Source organism: Taeniopygia guttata, chromosome 14, assembly GCF_048771995.1.
Source record: "Taeniopygia guttata chromosome 14, bTaeGut7.mat, whole genome shotgun sequence".
In the NCBI taxonomy this organism is placed as follows: Eukaryota; Metazoa; Chordata; class Aves; order Passeriformes; family Estrildidae; genus Taeniopygia; species Taeniopygia guttata.
In genome coordinates this window covers 11,982,501-12,005,840 of record NC_133039.1, presented here as the reverse complement: position 1 = coordinate 12,005,840, position 23,340 = coordinate 11,982,501, and the positions used below count along the sequence as shown (strand labels likewise).

Below are 23,340 nucleotides of genomic sequence, written 5' to 3'. Positions count from 1 at the left end.
TATAAGTCCTAAAAGGGGACCTATTGGTCTATATATATTCTTCATCATCAGTCTGGAACATGCCTGGCAAACTCTCTAAACTGAGCATATTTTGAAAAAATAATTGTAAGGATGTGCAAAAGACACTAAATCAGATGTCAATAAAATGTTTGTACAGCTCTTATTCATCTTTCATGCAATATTAAAAAAAAAAAAAAAAAAGTTGTCAGATTTCTGTCCAAGTCTGAAGTAAGAGAAACTAGCAAGGTCATCCAGTTTTGTATTCCTGAGGTAGAAGGAGTCGGAGCATGGCAGTGGGGCCTATTGTCATTTTGTCATTGCATGTTCACTTGGTGTTGCTGGTATGTCTGTAATGCTGTACTGGATTTGACAGATCCATCACATAGCTGAGTGAATGGCTTGCTTGAATTAAGCCTATGGGCAGACTTATTCCCATTGATTGGCTATTGGTTTTGTGTTTTATGGTTTGATGATTGCATCTCCGGTCGGAGCGAGAGCGGTGTTCCTTTCGCGCACATTAACGCTGCCAGCGGTGTTTGTGCAAGTGTGTCTGCCAGGAGGGAGCAGAGGCACAGCCTGTGCTGTCCCCGTGCAGGGCCCAGGTGTGTTTATACATGGATGGAGCAGTATCCATATATACACACACACCCCATCCATCCCACACACACTCCCACACAGACCCAGGGTGCTGCTCTCAGCACCATCCCCCTCTATCACACCAAATTTAAACCTCACTCCCAACTCTGGGGATGTTCCCACTGACCTCTTTGTTGTCTGGATTAAATCCCTCATCACTGGAAGCTGACTTTTGTTTTATTTATTTATTTGCTTTTTTTTTTTTATTTTTAATAAGGCATATTCCAAAATATTTTGCACATAACATTTTGTAGTAAAAAGTATGTTTTGTTTTTTTCCTCCCACTATCAATTTGTGTTTCATGTTCTGTGGTTATACCTAGGGTTTTATGAAATTTGGGAGAGAAGGTTTTGTCATATGGAAATTATGTGTTTTCCAGATCTTAAATCTTACTCATGATAAAATTTGATATTCTAATAGTTTACATTTTTAACATGTCTATGTGAATCATTCAGGTTTTTTTAAGCAGTAGTGTCTATAGAAATAGTTGAATATATTTTCCAGTTCTCTTTGGGCAAGTAGCTGAAAGCAATTCTTGATATTTGTGCTCAGGTTATCCTAAAATAGGATAGGTACAGGTTTGGTTTAATATTAAACTTGCTCATTAAAGAATGAAAATTTAGAATGAAGAGTAAAAAAACCACAAAATATAAATGGTGAGCTTCTATAGCTGAGGACTATATTGTGGACTATATAATCTTCTATTTTATGATTAAACAATGAAAACCACTCTATTTTTATTTAAATTATTTTCTCTTATTGAAGATTACTAGAGATATATACTAAAAATTAAGGTTTTGATTGCATATAAAATATAATAGCATCTTGAGCCAGAATTTAATTTTCCATGAAATAATTTTACAGAGGCATAAATATTTTAAAATCTAGCATCTCATTCATTTCATGATTGTACCTTCTTAGATTAAGGAGAAAGAGCTTCTCTGCACAGTTGTAGTTTCTAAAGGAATCCAACTGAAAGGGGAAAAAAATTAGAATATAGTGGTAACTTTTTAACTTCCAGCTGGAACCTACCAATATTTGTATATTTTGCTATCCCAGTGGAATTTTAAATGGAAAGGTTTGGGGGATGAACCCTAAGGAGGAATTGTACAGCTCATATTGTAGGCTACTCAAATTCTGACAATGAAAATGTTCAGTTAGCACCGTGACTGGGTACAGAGGTTGTGCTTAGCTTTTCTAACAGCAACAGAGAATATATTTAACACTTCTGCTTAGGTTCATGTGGTGATGTTTTATTGGTCTAGTTTTTGGTTGTTGGTTTTTGTTTTTTTTTTTCCCCTGGACAATCCTGTATGGTAGCTAAAGCTTCTTTATTCCCTATTATTGCAAATAAAAAATCAAATTATTGGCTAGGATGTTACGGAGAGGTAGTGGGTTTGGCCATCTACCTGTTAGAATTTTATGCCTGTGTGATCTCTGGCAAACTAGAGAATCACTGGAGTCATGTTAATATTTCATAATCCATTTTCATCCCAGTCCATTCAGAGTTTTGGGGATGACTGGAGTATATGACTCATAGTATAACCACAACACTATCTTTTAGTGAAGAGTTAGAAAGTAAAAGTGGGTGAATATGAATATAGAAAATGTTATAAGAGAACAAAATCATCCAAGTGTTTGAAATTCCATGAACAGGGACTTTCATGTAGTACATTTGGACAGGAATTTCCTGAAATGAAAATATGTTGCATAGAGTACTTTCCAATAATTGAAGCATGGTTCATTCTAAAATATTGCAGATATGGCATTTTGGGGGGAGACTGAGTGAGTCACATCAACATAGGAAAACATTGCAAACAATTATATTTGCTAAAACCATAATCTGCCAGTTCTAGCAGGGTGCTTTGATGTTTGAATACACTCCTCTGCTGAGTGGAATTAACCTGCTTTCTGCTACTCTGAAGGCTTGATTCACCTGTGTGTACTTTGACTATTCGTATGGCATCCAGGGAACTGCTAAAACTCCTCCACCAGTTCAAAACTCAGGGGATGCAGTAGTGAAAAAGCTTTGTGCTACTGCTCAGAATTATGGCAAACACCAGTTATTAAACTTTTGTCGTGTCAGAGCTGGTTTCATTCCTATCCTGCTTCTACTTCTCTTACCTTTAATCTCCATTCTCATTCATTGCAGTATCAAGGGACATTTTAGGAATCCCCCTAGACAAGGAAAGGCCAGGCTATTTCTGTGACATCTGCTGTGACATCCATGCTGGAAATCATGAAGATAAAATTGGGAGAGAAGGTAGAGGTAGACTAAAGCCCAGATTTCCATACCTGGCTTCCTGATGGTGCCAAAACTTAAGGTGCTCAGTACTTTTGCTGTCAGGTTCTTCTTGAACATAGGGAGAGCTGTTAAATACTCATCATGTTCCAAAAATAAAAAATAAAAACAATCAGTGCACCTATTCTTACATCTCAGTTTCAGTATCCTCTCTTGGTTTTGTTTAATTCATCCAGCCTCTGTCTGGTTATGTAGCCTGACTTTTAACTTGGGAGTTCCTCATTCTAATGTAAAAGCTCATAGTAAATAACTGTGATTATGAATACATTATTTGATAAATTTTCATACCTTTTCTCTAAATGGAGGGAGGGGAAAGGACTGGTTAACATTTTTAAAGTGGAAATTATTACTAGCTCATAAAAACTTCTTTGCTCTTAGAGGATATTGGAAGAAAGTGCAACTTTAAAATTTTTCAGTGTTGTACCCAGCAGAGTGGATAAATACGGAGTTGGGAGTTGCTAAAACATTGATTCCTGATCCAGCAGACCAAAACTGTTACAGTCCATTGGGTCAGTGCCTGTGACATGATAGACCATAACAGTTCCTTTGGATATGTCAGTGGCTAATTACACACTCAGCTCTCAGATCATTGGCTTGATAGACCACAAAGAGGCAGATTAGAACGTGCTCTAAGTGTTGTCAACCCGAGGGCTTTAAATGCAGGCAGGAATTAAGAGCATTGTGCAAGAGGAAGACAGAAAATAAAGGAATGAAATTGTATTAATAAAACTGGGATGCCATGGATATGATCTGTATGGATTAGTGTAATCTGCAGTGTGCTCTGGCAAGATGGTGAAGTATTAGAAGAACAAATTTTAAATAATGTTGATTAAATTAATCAAGAAAGAGGCAATTTACACTTTTGTATGTTTTTACTGTAGCATTTCACACCTCTGAGGAGCCTAAAACATTTGATTAGGTATTTAAATAGATTTTTTTTCATATTCCTTTGGGTTTGTCAAGCTGTTGATACTCTAGGAACCCACCTGAGGCAAACATCAGATTGTAAGAATACTGCAGGAGTGGGAATAGAATGTTTATCCATGTATCCTAAGGAAATTTTTAGTGAAATTTGCTGTAGGGTGTTTAATATACATGCATTTAAAAAAAAAGTAAAGTAAGGACTTTGTGTAAACCAAATATGTACCAGCTTCTAAAGTTTGTTTTGTTTTTCTTGAATAAGTTCTTAAATAATCCTGGCAAGGTTTTAATGAATATTATATTTTAGTTAAAATAGGAAAAAAAAATATGCTGTCAACTAATTTGTAAAGTCATTCCGAACATAATATAATGCAAAGGGAAAGAATGTTATTCACAATTGCTGAAGTTTATAATCATATATGTTTATAATCATCATGTATGTTAGAAAAGTTATAGTGGATAAAATGGTGGTTACTAGTAAACTGTAATAATTGCTATAAAATCAGAAACAAATATAAAGTATGTTTTTGAGGCATTATTTTAAGAATGTCATGATGTGCAAAAAGAACAAATCCCCAAATTAAATAAATGGTTATTTTTTAATGTCTTTTAGTGATTCAAATACTGATTCTTTACACAAGGCTGACTTCAAAATGCTCTTTGCCCTAAAGGGAATGAACAATATGTCCAAAATATAGTAATAAACAAATTTTTCAAATATAAATATTAAGACTTCAAATATAGCCTTAATTTAGCAGTCCTGCATCATAATGACATCGATTTATGTTGCTGACATGGAGCACTTCTGAAATAGAATTACTGCACTGCTTCCTCAAGTATTTAATTTAAGTGCCTAGACTGTATTAATCACACTAAAAGGCCAATAACTTTGGAGAAGTTCTGCTACTGAGATCAGTATGAATTCTGCTCGGAATTGTGTAGTATTCAGAATTTCATCTATTAGGTTTAGGTTTGCTTTAAAATATCCAGATTTACTTAAAAACCACATGTTCCTCTTGCAGATAAATATTCATCTTTGGACTCTGTGTATTGCATTATTATTAACAAATAATTTCCTACTAGGTATAATATATTGAATGACCATACATAAAAAAATCCCACTGATGCAGCAGGTGATATGAGTTAGACCCAAGTCTAGTCATATAGCTCTGATTAAAAAAAAGATATAAAAAAATTAAACAGAACTAAGTAGGAAGGTTGCATGTATTTTCCATAAATTTTCTTTATACCGAGGGCTAATGGAAGGAGAGAGAGGGGGTGTTTGTATCCAAGACACTGCCATGGCAGAATTATTGTATCCACCCTGTGTGCAGAGTGGACATTCCTCCAATCTGCTTCACAGCACCACTATTGGACTGTGCTAAAAGGAGTCTCTGTCTTCTAGCATTGGAGTGGGCTGTTCATCTAGTTCAATATCAGGGCTAAAATAAAAATGCCAGCCCATCTGCTGGGGAAAGCCTGAGATAAAAATATCAATTATGAGAAAGAACCTTCTGCTGACCATTTTTCCCTTTAGGTATTTTTAATCCCTTTAGATTTTTGGGTTGGTTGGTTACTTGTTTTTTTTCCTGAGTAAATGAAATAATGCAGGCATATCACTGGGCTTGGGAATGCACATTTCCATTGGTGTCCAGAAGAGCTGGGGATTGATTTTTTTCTTTTCTTGAAGGCATGTTTTTTGCAATTGCACAAGTACTTTTTCGTATTAAAAGAAATTATTTCTGGTTGAGAAATTGTGTGATTGGTAGCAGGACAAAACTTGATGAGAGATTTTGTTTCTTTTCTCTCTCCTGCCGTCTTTGGCACGCTGAATTTTGGTAGAGACGTGCTGTCTTTGGCTAAAGCACACAGAAATGTCCTGTACTGAGCACGAAGAGAGCAGATGAGAGCAATGCAGAGGTGATGAATGAGGCAGGGATTGAAGGGCTGGGCTGAGCAGCTGGGAACAGGGCTGTAGTGCCATTTCCGACCCCCTGGCACAGGAGGGGATCCGGGGAGGCAAGGGGGACACAGCACCTTCTGCAGTGGCAGCTGAGCCCGGGCAGATGGACGAGCTGATGAGCTTTATTTAGTGTTTTCTATATGGAGTTGTTATAGAAATAGCTGCATTTGTTTCTTTTGAGTCAGGGTTTTCCTCTATCTGCATCCAAGGCTGACGGAGCTCACCCTGGTTCGGGGTGGCTCCGTGTGGTGGAAAAGTCTCTCCTCCAGCCCGTGCTTCCAAAGAAAGACTCAGAAGTCTTCTCTTGTCTGGTCTCAAGGCAGTTTATTGCAAGTTATCTAAAAGATTTTCTCCTCGGGCTGCTGTGGTTTGCTCACAGCTCAGGCAGAGGCACACACACACCCTGACATCCTCTCTGACTCCCGACTGCTTCTTCTCTCCCCGCCCAGGGCTGTGCTGTCTTTTATATGGTACATTACGTGTTACATGGGTACAGTTTTTCCCCAATGCCTATTACCTATATTAAATGGTGCTTTTCTACTCTAAACCAATCTGTGAGTGCCAACATTACCAAGAACATGGAGGTAAGGAAGAAGAAAGAGGGAGGACAGGACAGGCCCAGATGCCTCCATCTTAAACCCTCTGACCCCCATGTACAAAACCAAAACCCCCCTGTACAGCACTCAAAAATTCTTCCCTTTACTTTGTGACTACTTCTACTCTAATATCTAAACTTTTATGACTTCTTGTTCTTCCTGCAAGGTTGGTAAATCATTCCATGGTTCAAACCCAAAATCACAGCTGTTTCCAGCTGCCTGCCAGGGTCTCAAATGCTTCTGACCTGGGCCTGGAACATCCAAAAATGTCTGAGGGACATTTTGAATTCCGACACATGGCCTGCCTGAAAATTTCAGGAAAGAAATGGTCAGGAATGATGGATGTAGGAGATAATTATCTTTGGATAAGGAAAGCAGAAAACCTCAGTGAAAGCCAAATATCCGCATCTTCCTCTTTGTCTTGGCATCATCTTTGGTTAGGTTGAACAAGAAATTTTGGAGAGAAAAAGAACCTGACATTTAAGAAATTTGTCTAATTACCTTCCTAATGCACATCAAGTCAAACAAGTTACTGTTAGTGTTGTTGAAGCTTGATACCACATGAATTATTTACAGTTTTATTCTTATTTCTTTTAATATATCATATAGGTATGGCTGTGAAGTTGTTTAGTTGTCTCTGTGTTGTGATTCAAATGCTATGGGTATGGTAATGTACTTTGATCTTACAGTAATGGGAATATAAAGCATGATAATAGCAAAATTAACCTTCTAATTATAGTTATTATGCTAATATTAAAAAGTTTAAATCCTTTGATAGCCTTGATATTTAAATTTAGGACACCAGCAGGAGAGAGTTGGGAAGGACTTAATAAAATGATTATAAAGGGGAACTTTTGAGGGAACTTGTCTCCTTCGGTATTGCAGAAACCATTCAAGGAGCCAGCAGTCAGCTATATTGAAATTCATGGTGAAAAAGTCCTCAACATCAGGGTCCTCACAAGAGCAGCAAAGTCTTAACATTTGGAACACAAAGGAAATATATAATATCTTTAATAATGGAGAAATATACAGATGTACCACATATAACTCCTGAAAACCCAGCATGCAATAGTTGGCACGGGATCCTTGGGGAATTCAGTTTGGAGCAGCTCCAGGAAGGGAATTCAGTGCTTTTGGTTAAACTGCATCAATTTTACCAGCTGAGATTCTGACCCCTGAGTTCTAAATACTGACTTTGTTTGTCAATCCCACAGTGGTCCTACCAGAAAAGTCAACTGATTAAATATAGTTTAAACCTTCCCACTGTAACTTCTGTTCAATATTGTGTTTGCCTTTATCCTAAATGTTGATGTTCTAGGGCTCTGCACTGTTTTCAGCAGTTGCTGTATTTTTGGGTGGGAGTCTGAACTTCTGTGTTAGGCAAAATTATTTCTGTCTAGTTTTATGCAGTTTGTCAGCAAAGCCCGGGAATTCAAGTCTATGAAGCATAATCACTGTATCTTAGTGGATTATAATTTCTATTACAGTTCAAATTTCCTAGAGCCAGTGTGATTAATTTTTTAAAATCCCCTTTGACCTCTAGTATTCCATTTTAAGGAAGCTCTATGCTACTGAGGAGGAGGGATTGGAAACTTCTGGGAGTCATGGGTGAAATTAGGTGTGTGCCAAAATTTTGTTCTCAGCTCTGTGCTGTGTGAAACAGTGGTGAGAAGTCCTGGTGCCACCCAGCATTTTAGGGAGATGAAAGGGCACACACAGCACCCACTGGCCCCGTGTGTCCTGCGTAGGGTTTTGTCCCATCATGACCTAAGTTTGGAAATTCCCAGAGTCCTGGGAGCTCTGTACACCTGAGGAGCAGCAGGGCCAGTGACTGCAGGAGAGAAAGGGGTGGGAGGCTGGTGCTTTTGGAGGAGTGGGAGCTAGTTCAGACACAGAGGAGCTCTTCCTTCCCCAGGGTGGATGACTGTATGGAAACTTTTAGAGGAAGCACTCAGGGTAGCAGTTTATTCTGAACATAGGTTGGAATTGTGTTTCATGATAGTTACATCCCCCAAGTCATAAAAAATGTTTCTGAGACCCATTCTCTGAATCTCTTCCTATCTTCCACTTCCAGGTTCTGAATTTTCCATTAGTAAAGTGGGCAGACCATTTATGGGTCAGGTATTTCTTCACAGAAGTACTTGTTTATGTTAGACAGCCATAGAAAGGACAAGGCTCAGGCTCCAGCGATTAAAGAATTTAAACCCCTCAATATATATAACATCTCTCTTCTATAGTATGGCATGTTTTCACCAAACAGTTTCAAGAAGAGAGAAAGAAAGCGTGCAATGTACTGGATATGCAAAAGGTCTGCTGGATAGAAAGAGCAGGTGCTAAAAGAGAGAGGTTTCTGTCAGATGTGGGGCCTTGGAGGCACACATTTGTTACTGCCAAAGGGACTACAGGGAATGGAGCAGAGGAAATTACAGCATATTCAAACCTTTGAAGATGGTGTGATGCAGGTCCAATAACTACCCCAAAGGAAGACAGCACATCTAAATCACTTAATAGTACTTCTGTTGTCTTCCCCTTCTGTTCTTGTTTGAATTCAGGATATATATCAAATGTTTAAACATTTTTTTTTTCAAAATTTAAAACCATCTTTATTACCACACTGGTAAAAAAAGAGTTAGTTTTCAATTTGCTAGAAGAGATAAAAGTTGATATATGGGCTTGAGAGAAGCAGTAGCATGCAGAGTGTTTGCCCTTGGGAGGTAGCTGCTGGGATGGAACCCGGCCATTTGGAGTCCCAGGAGCACATTTTCCTGACCCACACTGTCTGGGAGACATCAGAGAGCTCAGACAGCCAAAAGGTGCCACTCCTGCACTTAAAAGGATTGCACTTAGCCCAGGGTATGAGGATCTGGCCGGTTGGATAGATCCAACTGTACATTCCGGTCAATGTATTTGTTGTGTTATCCTATCAGATTTGTTTGTTTTTTGGTTTTTTCTTTTCTATCTCGCAGCCAGTAACAACTTTAAAAAATTATTAAAAAAACCAAGTTTCTTTTGTTTAAATCTGTGTTCTTTTACATCTAAAGTATTAACCAGTGAACAGTAAAAATTTGGTTCCATACTTTCACTGTTAATACACAAATTAAATTATGAAAATGATTCTGTATCTTAATTGAGCAGGGCTTATTGTATAATAAAGTTGGGTCTGCTTACAATTCCTGCACCTTTTTGAATCATTAAAAGTGTAGCAGTGATGAGGAACACTAAACCAACCTAAAACGCATCGTGAATTTTCGTCATCTCTTCCTTGTGAGGTTGTCAAGCCTTGTGTGCTCGACAGAGTTGGTGCACAGAATTGGTCTTTAAAGGGAACGCTCCACATTTGCAGGGGACTGGGCAAGGTGAGCTGTCCTTTGTCCTCTGCTCCACACCTGCTTTAGGACAGAGGGATCAGGTGCCCCACAGAGCAGCTTCATCCTAAGGACTCCTTTGCAGCCCTGGGGCTGCCCACACAAAGGATTAACCCTTGCTGTGCCCAGCAGCTGTGGTATCTGTGATGCCTCTGCTGAGCAGTTTCCCCTCTGGGTCTATCTAAACAACAGTATGGAATTTAGCTGAATAAATCCTGCCACTGTAAGAGCATTAAAGGCATCAAAGTGCTTAAGAATTTCTAATTCTCAAGAATTTTTAATTTCTAATTGATAGAAGTAACACCTAATAAGTTATAAATTATTGAACTGGCTTATTGGACTCCAGTCTCTAGTGTTTGCATTCTCACAGTTGCTATGCTGACCAATATGTAAGTTCCTACTTTTAAAAGTTATGTATGGAGTTGTGAAATTAATTTTTAAAAAGCAAAATAGTTACTTCCTATGAAGCACTATAACAAGAGATGTTTATAGTAGTTGTTTTTTAAATAGGTATCACTTTGGGTTTATTTTTTTAATGATTTTTTTCCCAGCAATTAGTAAAGACTTGGTTAAAAAAGAGTAAGATTTCAGAACAGTTTAAATAATATTTGTCATTTCGAAGGACAAATTACATTAGTGTTCTGGGATCTTCCTGGAGCTACTAACCCAGCATATTACCCTTGCAGATAATTCTGTATCATAACATCTGAAAATAGAGAACCTGTGGCTAAATATTCTGCTTTTCTAAACAGAGAGGAAAAAAAGGAGCTTCACAATAATCACTTTAGAGGCAGTTTTTAAGGAAAAGTGATCTTTTAATTTAGATGAGAGAGCAGTTTAACAACTTCATAGAGATGAGTCAGAATGATTTTCTGTAAAACAGTAGCTGGTAAATCTGCATTGCTACTGGCTCTTTTGGGCAAGCATCTAACCTTTCCTGTCTATAATTATCACAGAGGTGGTAGCAGTAAATGCAGTGACAAATTATGCTACCTATGAAATACAGAGTAGCTCTGTATTTATAATGTAAAATTTATCCCCCTTTGGTTTTTTAAATTCATGCCATTAGCAGTACTTGTTAGGTAAATCTCATTAGCTGCTGAAACTGTTGCAGATGACAAAATAAAGAGCAAAGCTGTTAATTGAACTTAATGAAGAGTTGAAAATGCAAGAATGTACAGTTTGATCACTAAGCTCATGCTAACAGTGTATTTCTGCTGGGGCAGAGGCAGTGATCTGCTTTTGGCCCTGTGCAATCCTGTCCCTGCAGTACAGAATGCAGATTGCTTGTTTTGGTTTGGATTTATTTTTTTCCCCCCCTTCGAATGTGAACCTCTAAGGAACAAGGTTCACAGATTTCTAAACGAGAGTTTCAAATCTCTTGATACCTTGGAGGTGAAATAATAGAAATAGATTTTGTTCCCTTAGGGCTAACTCCCCCAGGTTTTGCTGGCCCCGAGGGACGTTTGCTCCTGCATGGTTGTCAGCAGCATCCTCAGCACTTCATCCTGCAGAGCTGGTCCAGGCAGTCCTTAGCATCCCTTGGCTGCTGGTTGGTAGTTTGGCTTTAAGGCTGTGCAAAGCTCAGTTCAGGTTTTGCTGTGCCTGGCAGTGCAGGGCTGGGAGGAAACCACACCCGAGTGTTAATTTGCACCGGGGTCATTAACAGCATAAAAATACCCCGAGGCACCTGTGTATATGCATATACAGGAATAATTTGATGTTAATCCTCAAACGCGGCTTCCACTAACCCAGAGCTTGGTTGCCTAGATCTCAGAATGGAAAAATCAGGATTTGTGCCACAATGAAGTTTTCTGCATTTTGAAATACTAGTGCATTTAGCGTTTCTCTTTTTATGTTACCTGGTTTAAAAAAAGAATTTTGCAAGAGAAGGCTTATATTAAATTACTCATATCTCTAGCTTATTCTCCTAAGATTCTGCAAAAGACTTTTCTATGTATTTGGATGACAGTATATGAGAATATACTATGTCATTTTTTAATAAGTAGCAGAAAATTAATTTTCTGATTGCAGTCATTAGACATAGAAAAAGCAAAATATTTTAATTTCAATATCCTCCTTTCAGATGCACAAAGCAAATTGCAATTTAATTTTTTTTCAAAAGTGCTTTTTACATATTTTGCAGTAGTGCCCTTTAATATCAATATATTGTTTTATTTTTATTAGACTTCATAAATATATTGACATATCTGTAACACTAAACATGAAGCTTCCAATGCAAGAGTTTGTACATAGTCCATATCCAAATGTCACCATTATTTCATTTAAAAGATCCCAGCATGTCTACCTCATGATCCTTATAAACTCTATAGTACTCAACACTTTTTCTTGCTACATTCATTAAAATTAAGCACCCTTCCCCTACCCCCATCTGTAAACATCAAGTCAATTGGCAGCTAGCACATTTCCCAGTCAGCAAGCAGTATTGTGAATTTTATCTTCTCTTGCAGAAATCAATTCGTCTTCGTTGCAGCAGATGAAATTTCTTGTAACACCTCTGCAGGTAACAATCATTGATACTTCTTGATGCATCCATCCAGGTCTCAATATCCTTTTTCACATGCTGCATTTAATCGTAAGACAAAGCATAGGAAAGTCCGTAGTGTATAAATCTTGGGAATAGTTTAATGAATTTATAGCTTCATTCAGCCTATAGGTTCTGCCATAGAAAAGCCATTAGGTTATTTGGCTGACTTTGGTGTTTTGTTTCCAGTTTAAGTGTGGTAGTGTGTAAGGGTATGTTAAACCTTCTGATAAAAGCTTCAGGACTGGGACTTTCAGAAGTCAAACCAGAGAGAGCTGACGAGAAGAGCCAAGGCTTAGATGTGTGCAGGACATTGTAAGTGCTATAGATGTAACAATTTTCTTTTCAACATTTGGGGGTAAATGGTGCCCACAAGGGTATTGCAGACCCTAAAGCACTCACAAAGTCTATCCTATGGATTAGGTAGTGGGAGAGAGGGTCTGTGCCTTCAGAGGATCGCTCTCTAGTAAGTAAAAAGTCTCCATATACTATCATGTTGTAAGCCATGGGTACAGAAGAATGAACAATGTTTTTAAAAGCTTTATTTATATTTTATAAATATATTGAATATGTCAAGAGGTTTTCTCTCTTTTAAGCAATAGAGTTTGAACAAGCTTAGTCTTAATTCAGGTAAGGATGGTGTTATGTTACTACATAAGAAATCAAAAGGCTAAAATAAATAGTAATGGTGCTGGGGACTTATTCTGCCAATAATGTTGTGCAAAAAATCAAGTTCATAGAAGCTTCTCATGTTGAAGGATGAAAGGGTATATAGTGTGAAATCAAATGTTGGAATTAAGAAGTATTTGCTGATAGAGTTTTATATTAGCAGAAATAAATGAAAGGTGACAAGATTTTTGTTTATGCCATGATGATCTACATAGAAAAAAAATAGAGAACATTTTTTTTATGGAAAAGATGATCATAGATAAACCCAAAATATGCTAAAATGGTTGTAATCTCTATGCTAGCTGTAGCATTTTTGGTGGTAATCTGAAAAGTTCTTCCATAGTAAAACCTGATTTAACATAGATTTTTCCAAGTCTTTAAATTATGAAGCAAATACATTTTGAGAAACTAACATTTGTCACATTGTTCATATCACTCAACTTGGATTTTGGCTTTGGTTATTTCACTTGAGCTTCCTGCTCAGCTCTTCATTGAAGTGAGCTGTCCTAGGGAGGCTGTTAATTTGTAAATCTAAGCTTTGCTAAGTTAGAATAAATATATTTATTTTAGCAATTTTTGAACTTGGAATTCTTGAGTTAGATGTGGGGTCTGTGGGTCCAGTTCTGCAAAGTGAACCCTTCTAAGCAATAATTCTTGTTCTAGTAAATAAATATTTCTCTCTCAATTCAGGCACAATTTAAGTGCCAAAGACTTTATTGCAGATATTCCATATATGACTTTTTTTTAGAATTCCAATTAAAAATATATTATTTCTATAAAATATAAATTTCATTTATCAGTGCCTTCAGTGAAGTTTGCACAAAAAGGAAATGGATCTCTGTGTGTATTTGTTAAAACTTTTCAGTTTACCAGTTGATTTTCTATGTTGAATGGATTCAACAAAAAGGTATTTTTGTTAGGCATGGTTTTGAGCCATCACAGGTGACTATAGGTGACTTTTTTTGGAATAAATATGAAAGAGAAAGGTGATGAAAACCTGTACCTGCTATTTCTTATATAGCTAAGTTTCAGTAATAGAATTTAAATTATTTTGACTTAATAAAAAAAGTAATTATCCAGCCCATATTTCTGTGAGTCAAATTGCTGAAGTTGAATTTGGTCTTTTGGATTCGTAAGTTGACTTCCAACTATTTTTATTATCTGATATTTTATGTTTTAATACATGGAGCAAACATAGAGATACTTTGAGAACCAAAACTAACTTTCCTGTGGTTTTTCAGATGCATGCAAAAACCTGCAATATGATTTTTATAGTGCTTTTTTAGTGCTCCTAAGCTCAATGACAGTAGTTCTACTGTGTTTGTAAAGTTGATATCAAGTGAAGATACTTACAAACATGCTCAATGTTTAAAATGTGAGTATTTGTATGTTTGCATTGCCTCCCTGTAAAGGATGGGTGTGTTTGTGGATTACAAATGGTAATATATAATGAATAAAGCTTTGGTTGGAATTTGATCATCAATTGGAAATGGGAGAAGTTGGGTGGTTCTGCTGGTAATACTCACTCTTTTCTTCTCAATCCTTCATCATTCCTGCCAGAGGATACTTAGCCCTCAGCCACATGGTATCTTTTTGTATTTGGAATAAAGTAATCTTCATTTTTATTTGGAACAAAATAATCTTTTTTTTATTTGGGAATAACATAATCTTGAGTAGATAAATGTATTAATGAGAGATTTGTGCCCATAAACACATCTCTATTTGTGTATCTCTGTCTGTCCTTGAATGCACATTACAGAAGGGAAACCTCCTCAGATATCTGACAGAGGGATCCTTCCATGGGAAATTTAAAAGCATTTCACTCTTCATTGCATCCAGTGCATTCTGAGGCTAAAAATAATTACTGTTCAGAAGAGAAGTTCTGCACTTCTGGGATAGATCTTCTCTGGCAGACATGATTAAAGGGTTTGCAAGCAGATCTGAACTAGAACAGAGACAGGGAAACTATAAGAAACTCCTCGTGGTTTGATGATGGAATTTTAACAAGGATCTCTGAGGACCTTCCTTTAGCAAATTCCTGACTATAGCTGCAGTAGGGGAGAATTAATCCTGAGGTTTTTGTCTGATGGGGGCAATGGGCATCTGCCCTGTCAGTCTCTGGATAAATCAGAATGAGACCCAGAATAAACCTATGGCTTTTTTACATGTTTGGTTGCAGAACATTGTTCATTTTGCAGCTTTAGCATTCTTAGTGGATTTTTCAAATCAGTGCTCAATCTATTTTTTTTTTTTTCTCTTTTAGGTTTTGTAACATCAAATTCATAGTTTGTAAAGAAAAAGCATTTTTGTGGTTTTTTTGCAAGTACATTCTCAGATGTACCTGCAAATGATATTTTATATTTTTGTGTAAAAATGGGACGGGGTTATTATTTTATTTTTATATTATCTCTCTCTCTTCTTCCAGTTTTTAACTGTTATCCAACCTTTATGTAGAAGCAAAAAAAATTTCCAGTGCTGATGCATGGTTGGTATTATTTTTCTTCCAAGTGTATTTGCAGTTTATGATTTTGAAATAAAAGAGAGAAAGGCAAGGGTATATATAAAGCTGAATTTGGAATGAAGTATGGTGGAAGTGGATATAACACCTGTCCAATTGTGACTGTATTTATTTACACTTTTGAGCAGAATCAGTCCCAGGAGGAAGGATTCTCTGTGTGTGTGTGTGTGCATGCAAGCAAAAGAAATGCTTTATAAAGCTTTAAAAGCTGACAGTCATAAATTAAGTTATTGACCTCCATTTGGAGAAAGATACAGTCTCCAAAATAGATTAAACATTTTGAAAGGTTTAACTTCATAACTCCAGGAAAGATGTTGAATAAAAGCAAGCAGCTTCAATAAGCAAACCGTGGGGTTTGTGCTATTGAAATATTTGAAGAGAATATTGGCCATTTTTAACATATGCAATTGCTCCAGTCATTGCAATTTTCCTGTATGCTATCATTAACCTGCCAGCACTAACACTGCCGCAAATTTAATTCATTGAACAATACCAAATATGGAAATACTGATTTAAAAGAAATTCATATTTGATAAAGTGCTTAGAATGGCTGCAGTGCCTGTTGTGGCAAACCCACCTCTGCCAAGGGAGGTACATGAATAATTGCAGCTGGTCCAAATTTTGCCATATGAACTTGCATACATCTCACTGAGCTGTTCATGTGTCTGGTAGGAGATAGTGATTAGATCATACTCTTACAAAGGAATTTGAAGGAGTCCAATCCAAACTCTTTGGAAGAATGCAGCTTCAGAGGTGTTTCCTTCAGCCTGTTCCAATTGCTGTGAAGACATATGCTCAGTTAAGAGAGGTTCTTCCCTTTCACTATTGCTGCCAGTGGGTTTGACTTCATTTCATGAAGCAGTTTGGGAAAATAACCATTTTCTGTGAGATGCTTTTATTATTATGCTATGCTCTTCTGCTAATCAAATAAAAAATGAAGATGAAGGAGCACCTGTATGGTCTTTGTGCTAGTATTTATTTAAGGCTGTACTGCTGTTCTCTATGAAAAATAGCAGATAGTGAAGTTTTTGCTCTGGAAAGACTAGGAAATGTTGCACTAATGCACAAAATTAAACTTCTTCTATAAATTCAAGTGTCCTTTATGTTGGCAGTTTAAACTTGCATTTACTGCTGCTATAAATAGTTGCTTATATGGAATTCCATTTGTCACAGCTTTTACTGCTCTGCGTAGTTGCGTGCTGAAGATGTTCTGCTATTGGAGCAGTTGATAAAAATCAGTAAACACTTTGATTATGCTCTGTTCTCCTTTCATGAGGTTTGATTAATTCCTTTTTGTCACCCAGTGGAGCCCTGGCTGGCGTGGCTGTCATTATCTGTGTGCCAGCTTGCCTGCCCGTGCTCGCGGCTCTAGGTCAGTTCGCATGGCTGCTCAAATGTGACAACACGACAAGATTAAGGAAAGCTGAGGTCCTGTCATTTGTAAATGGAGGATTTGCAATGTGAAGCTCCTTTGATAACAGAAATAGTGAATAATCTGTGTCTGTTCTCAACAAGTGCCTATAGGCACGTGTGCATCTCCTGTGCTGTTTTTTTAATGAAGCAATTAGATTGGTTTTTCTCTGGTGGGCTAAAAATAGAGCACATGAAAGATGATTTGTGTGTGTGCATGTATGGGTGCTTGTATACAAGTCCATTAAATGAGCAAGGCTTCAGTTTTAGTATCTTGAGATTATCATGTTGCAGATAAACATAAAACAACGCTATGGTTGCAGAACTTTATATGTGATCACAAAAGACTGCTTTAAAATTTTATAAATAATGTACCCGGTGTATTTATTATTGCACTAGGTAAGAATTTCTTCAAGCTTAATTGCCCCTAAATATAACAATAGTAGTAGTAAGAAAATGTTTTACAGACCTAAGAAGTGCTTTTGTGTCATTGGAATAGAGTTGGGTTTAGGTGTCACCTGATGGCAAGCCCCAGATTCCCCAGTGGCTTTTTTTAACGAAGTTTAAATAAAATCTAAGTTTCTTGGATAGAAGCTACACAGAAAGGTGGTGATGCATATAATTCTGTTTGGTGAATCCACACATCAAGACTGATACCGAATTAGAGTTTTTAAGCGGAGATCTGTGCCTAGGATTGTTCCAGTTTGCAGTTATCCAGGAAAAAGTCACCTGTGCTGCTGTTTGTTACCCTTCTATGTTTCTGTAAATTAACCAGTATCAATCATGTTCATTTAAATGTTTTAGAAGATGGCAGCTCAGCTTTGGCTGGCTGCAAAAATCTCACAAATTCTAAAAGATACAGGCTAGCAAACAGAAGCAAAATTAAAACCACATCTGAGCATCAGGGAAGCTGCTGCAAAACATGCCTGTCAATTAGCAAGGAAATTAACTGGCCAAACTGAGATGTGACATACATAAGTAAACAGCCACAAATTGGAAATTCATCTCTACAGAAAAGTCTGCATAGGCTTCTCTACTTTCTCCTTTCCCCAGCTTGCAGGAAAAAGTAAACAGTGCTTTTAATATTTCATCAATGGCATAATTATGAACATCTTTTCATGAGAACCTTTCATTATTGCCCTCTACCCATGGTAGACCCTGGTCAAGTTTCTTATTCTGAGAAAACCTAGCAATGTGTTAGTACTGTAGTGATAGGAAATCCCTGATGGCTCTGCAGGCACCAGCAGCTCAGCCCTGCAGTACACCTTGAAGTTTCACTCTTTATTGTGCTGCCTGTCACTTCCCAATTCTTTCTCTGCACCACATCACAAATCTGTAGCACATTATAGGTCGTGGAAGAGGAAGATGCTATGAATAAAGCATGTGATGGTCCTCTCTTGTACAGTGACCTCAGTGTTTGATAGTGTGCATCCAACCCTTGGCAAGGAGAATTTTAGCATTCTTAACCTTTCCAATCAAGGAAAATGCCTGGAAATTGTTTTCATCAGCAGATTTCAGTTTCCTTGATCTTAAGTAAAAACTTCAGAGGAATCTTTGTCCATTTACATCTGAGGTAGAGAGACCTGTTGGTGATTCAGATGCCTGAAATGCCCGCAGTCCCTTGGTGTTAATATCTAAAATGAAGTAAAATTAAAGTTAAATTAATTAGTTGGTTGCAAGCAGACTCCATCCCACTGCAGTGAGATGAATTTTAGGTTAAAGGGCTACCCCTGCTGCACAGATTTGACCCTTTGAGCCCAAAATACTGCTCAGCAGTGTGGTGTGTGACTGGTGTGCACAGGGAGGAGTGTGCTGCTGGTTTCATCTCTCTTGGGATTGTCATAATTCTGTGACCAAGAGGAAGAGCACCAAGTTAATTATTTGAATAATTTCTGTATTTATGTGGTATTAAGGCCAGGTATTGATAACATCGACTATTAATTTATTCACAGCCTTACCATTGGCACGTCCTTGCTTTCCTTGTATTCCTTCCAGACGCAATTTTATTACTTGATTGTTCAACTGCAATAAAGAGTGGATAATATTGGGGAAAAGTTAGAAATATGAACTTCCCAGTGGTACACAGGCTTTGCTTGTAATGTGGCTGAGGTCAGAGTTAGATTGATCTGAAGTAGTGATCAGGTTTTAACTTCTCTCTTTATACTTCTTAAGCAGGTTCATAATTTTCTGTATTTCCTCCAGTGCTATGTAGACTTGCAAAAATGGAGGGCACTTGATAATGATAAGTAAAATATCTGTATAAAATTCTTTAAAATTCTCCTTCTTTACTTCTCAAATCACTTGAGGAAAATGTGTTAACTTGGTTTATATTTTATGTGGTGAATTTTTCCTTATTAGTTCTTTTATTAAGCGCTCTAGTGTGTGTGTTATTTAGGAGCTTCTGAATGTCTCCAGTATTGGAGCTCCACTGTCTGTCCCAGATCTGTATGGAAATGCAGCCATACTATTAAAGAATTTAAAATCCTAAAATGGCACTTATGATCAAAGAGGCACAGAATTCCCTAATTTTTAGAGACTTCAACAACACCTACTACTCATTACTTAGAAAGATACTCCCTTTCAAAAGCCCTGATAAACTAAATCCCACAATTTCCCTTTATAAATTTTTTTAATGGATCAATGAACAACAAATGGTCCTTTTATGTAGTATTTTAGCATTTTTTAACCCTCTGCTGAAAATTATTGAAGAGATTAAGGCATAGCATAAGGAAAGAACATGCCATCTATTGGTGGATAGCTTATGGCTAATTTATAGAAGTTAGCATGGCTACACTGGGTTTTTTTCTCAGTTATTTCCCAGGAAGTTGTTTGTCCAGCTATTTAAGAACCAGTGGCAGTATGTTAACAAAATGCTAGCAAACATATTTTTTTTCCATGATGTCCTGAATGCTTGTCCTAGATACAGTGGAAAATAGAGGAGCATACCTTGTTCTAGTTAGTGATGCATTAAAATTGTTCATCAGCTGTGTTCTGAGACAAGAATTTGTGCATATTTCTTGGGATACATTGTTTTATCATCCTGTAAAATACACAGAGAACGGCATTGACTATTAATTTATTCACAGCCTTACCATTGGCACGTCCTAAATTTTAGTAAGTTGTTTACCTAGAATGATAATTTGCAGTGTAAATTATCACAAAGCATTTAAATGCCACTAATTGTCGTGAGAAGTAAGCACGCTGGCACAGCAGTGAGTAAGTGAAGCAATGTGTGTGGGACTGAAGCAGCTTACTGATTTGCAGTGTGACAATATAGTTTAAATCCTTCTTCCTATTTTCAGCCTGGAAATCAGAATCTATTCTGCTAACCTTCTGAGCTTCTAAATTTGGTGTCATGCAAGGGCGTGTTTAAAAATTAGCATTTAAAAAGAAACCCACTTGCTTTAAGTTTAAGCTGACACTGTTCCTTTCCTCTGTGGAAATGAAATTTATTAATCATAATAAAACCATCATATTCTGAAGGTAGAGGTCACCCTGAGGAGAAAAAAAAAAAAGTCTATTCATCACAGAGGAATTTCAATGCATCTTTTTCCCAGATAATATCTGAGCATGTGTTCTTTCCCCTTTGGAAATATTTTCATCCATGCTTGTGCTTACATATGTCAAGTGTATTCAGGAGAGTGCAAAAATGAAAATTGTGCAGTTTAATTTTATATATTTTCTTTTACAGAAGATTTGGAAGGATTCATTTTACATTTTATTTTGTATTTATATTGGACACATTTGTTTAAGTGGAATTTCAATATCCTGTAAAAGAAAAACAAGTGTTTGTTATTTTAACAAGAATATAAGCATCCCTAATTCTGCAATAACATTTCTGTGTTAATATCACAGTAAAAGCTTTAGCATTATCATAATATAAATATAAACCATTTTTTTTGAGGAGCAAGGATTAACTTTGGTCACAGTTCTCACATTAGGATTTCTTTACATCTCTTGTTTTAAGAAAAGAGACATAGTTTATATAGAAGGATGAAAAAAGCAATGCAAAACACTGACAATAAGTCATTACTGCTTTGGAAAAAGGGTAATAAAAATGTACTCAGAAGCCAATACCATGTTGAAACAGTCATATTTTCATTCTTTGAAATTGCTTAATGTGTGTGTTTATCCATATTTTCCCATCAGTTGTCAAGATTTCTGTTGAATATTGATATAATAATGTTATTAGCAACATGGTATGTTGCATCAGTGTTGTAAACTTGCCAGTTACTTCAGTAGTTGGCTTAAATATAATGATCATTTAATTACAGCCTGAGCCCTGAGTATTCAGGCTTGGTCCTTCCTTAAAGGAGGCCCTTGGTGCCATCCTGGGTGACCTGTTGGACTTTGCTTGTGAGGCAGTGGGACACAGCCAAGGATCCTGCAGGAATGGGATGTAGGCACAATGCAGCTCTACCACTGGACCAAAATTAATGTATTTTTTACAGATATAGATTTGCAGCCCTTGCTCAGCATTGCGGCGATACCAGATAATCAGGACAAAAGAAAAACAAAGGAAATATATCAATTCTCATTGATATAAAAGTAATAATCATGGCATTAAAACATGTAAAATAATAGTACATGTAATTCCTCTTGCATATTACTAAGGACATGAGGGAAACATGTCTACATTTAAATTAATCATTTTCCCTTTCTAGATGTTTCCTTACTGTTGGGATGAAATTTGGCTGGGAAGAGTTAAAATTATAACGATATTCAAAATTCTCAGACTTTAAAATTTGGCATAGAGCAGTAATGTCTTTTTCCCTTCGGTGTAGTGAAAAAGCCACAAGGAATTCTCTTACTGAGTATTTCAAATCCCCAGATAGTGCTTGCATCCTAATGTGGAGGGTTCCAAGGCTGAGGTTTATGGAAGTTCTTCCTACCAGACAGGCTCCAGAGTGTGGGATCAATGTCAAACCTGCTTGAAAAGCTCTCAAACTGCTTTTCCAGCTCAGAGAACCACCAAGTCCTCTACCCAGCACAGACTGATGTGAGCTACTTTCCTTCCCTTGCTTTTCCAGTGGGAATTGCCCATTTCCTTTGTTGGGTAATTTCTCAAGATAGCTGTACTTGGATACCAAGTATTTAAGTAGAATTGATAGATAAATTGAATCCCGTACTCATCAATACTTTGGAAGCAAAAGAGGAACTAATGTATTTTATACAAGCCTTTTACACATATTTTCCTGAGTTTCAGACCAGGTCTTAAGGAAAGCAATTGCCTAACACTGCTAGCCCTGGAATTTCATGTATCCCTCTGATAGCAATGGAGACTTCTCTACTCAAATCTAAAGCAAACACAGCTCTAGGGTGAGATACAGAACCCAGGCTCATGAATTTGGGGTGCTTAAATAAATTAATTCATTTTAAATGTATTATCCCTTCATAGGAATTTGGATTTACTAAGCAAACAGGGCAGTACAACTGAAGGCATTCAGCTACGATGGATGCACTTTGAAGTGAAACAGGCTTTAGAATGCTTTATAATAACTTAGATACTCTTACATTTACTGAAAATGCTGCACTCCTGCTGGGGAAAAAAAGTCTAATTCACAATCCTGAATGTAAACAACTGTGCACTTGGAAGTTTGTACTTACTGAACTGTTTTCTACTTTTTGGTTTTTTCCATCAAGATGTGTGGTTATGTATTCTTGGAAAAGAGAAAGGGTTTGATTTCTGTGAGTGTGTGGCCCTGTGTTTGTGCAGAGACTCAGAGACAGGGATGTTCAGTCTGTCTTTTCCATGTTGAACCTTTAGCGAGCACAGTTGTCACAGGAGGTGATTTGCTGGATTTCCATGTGAAAGAAATGCCTCATAATCTGGGAAATGTTGGCTCAGTGAGATGGAGAATTGAGGATTTATTGTCTATGGTAATTTCTGCTTCCTCCTTGAAGATGTCTCTGGGTAGGTGGGAATGTCTAGTTCAGATAATTTGGTCCTTTTCTCTACCTCACATCCAGGACCCACAGTAGTGGGTGGTGGAGGATTGCATATGCCATGGAAACATTCATTTCTCAGCTTTCCTCAGCTGGTTAGCTCGGAATCCGCTAATCAGCTTCTGCTTGTGGAGGAGCAAATACATGATAATAAAATAGAACAGTTGTCCTCTTTTCAAAAAAAAAAAAAGTAAGTTTGTACATGTATCTGAAAAATAAGGTAGTTACAGAGAATGAGACTGGTCTGTGGTTACTGTTCACATAAGGCTAAAAAATAATGGCTTTTTTTTTTAAAGAGCTATCAAGGGCATTGTTAAACCTTGTTTGCTACATTAGCCTTCGTATTCAAGACAGCACTGTAATTACAAGATTGCTTTTGTTGGTCTATGTGACACCTGAGAGCCAATGAAAATTGTTTGATTATGGAAAATATGTTGGACACTTGCAGGGGAAGCTGTCCCAAGTCCAT

General features: G+C 37.1%; 1 protein-coding gene across 50 annotated transcripts in view; it reads left to right on the top strand.

Moving 5' to 3' along the window:
- Positions 1-23,340, top strand: part of RBFOX1 (RNA binding fox-1 homolog 1) — a 1,140,648-nt gene that overhangs the window by 1,112,691 nt on the left and 4,617 nt on the right. For 10 of the 50 annotated variants that reach the window (XM_072935863.1, XM_072935865.1, XM_072935862.1 and 7 more), the window contains one exon: positions 12,255-12,307. The exons of the other annotated variants lie outside the window; for them this stretch is intronic. In XM_072935863.1, coding sequence (XP_072791964.1) covers positions 12,255-12,307 — 53 coding nt within the window. The remainder of the gene's footprint in view (positions 1-12,254; positions 12,308-23,340) is intronic. 50 annotated transcript variants of the gene reach the window in all.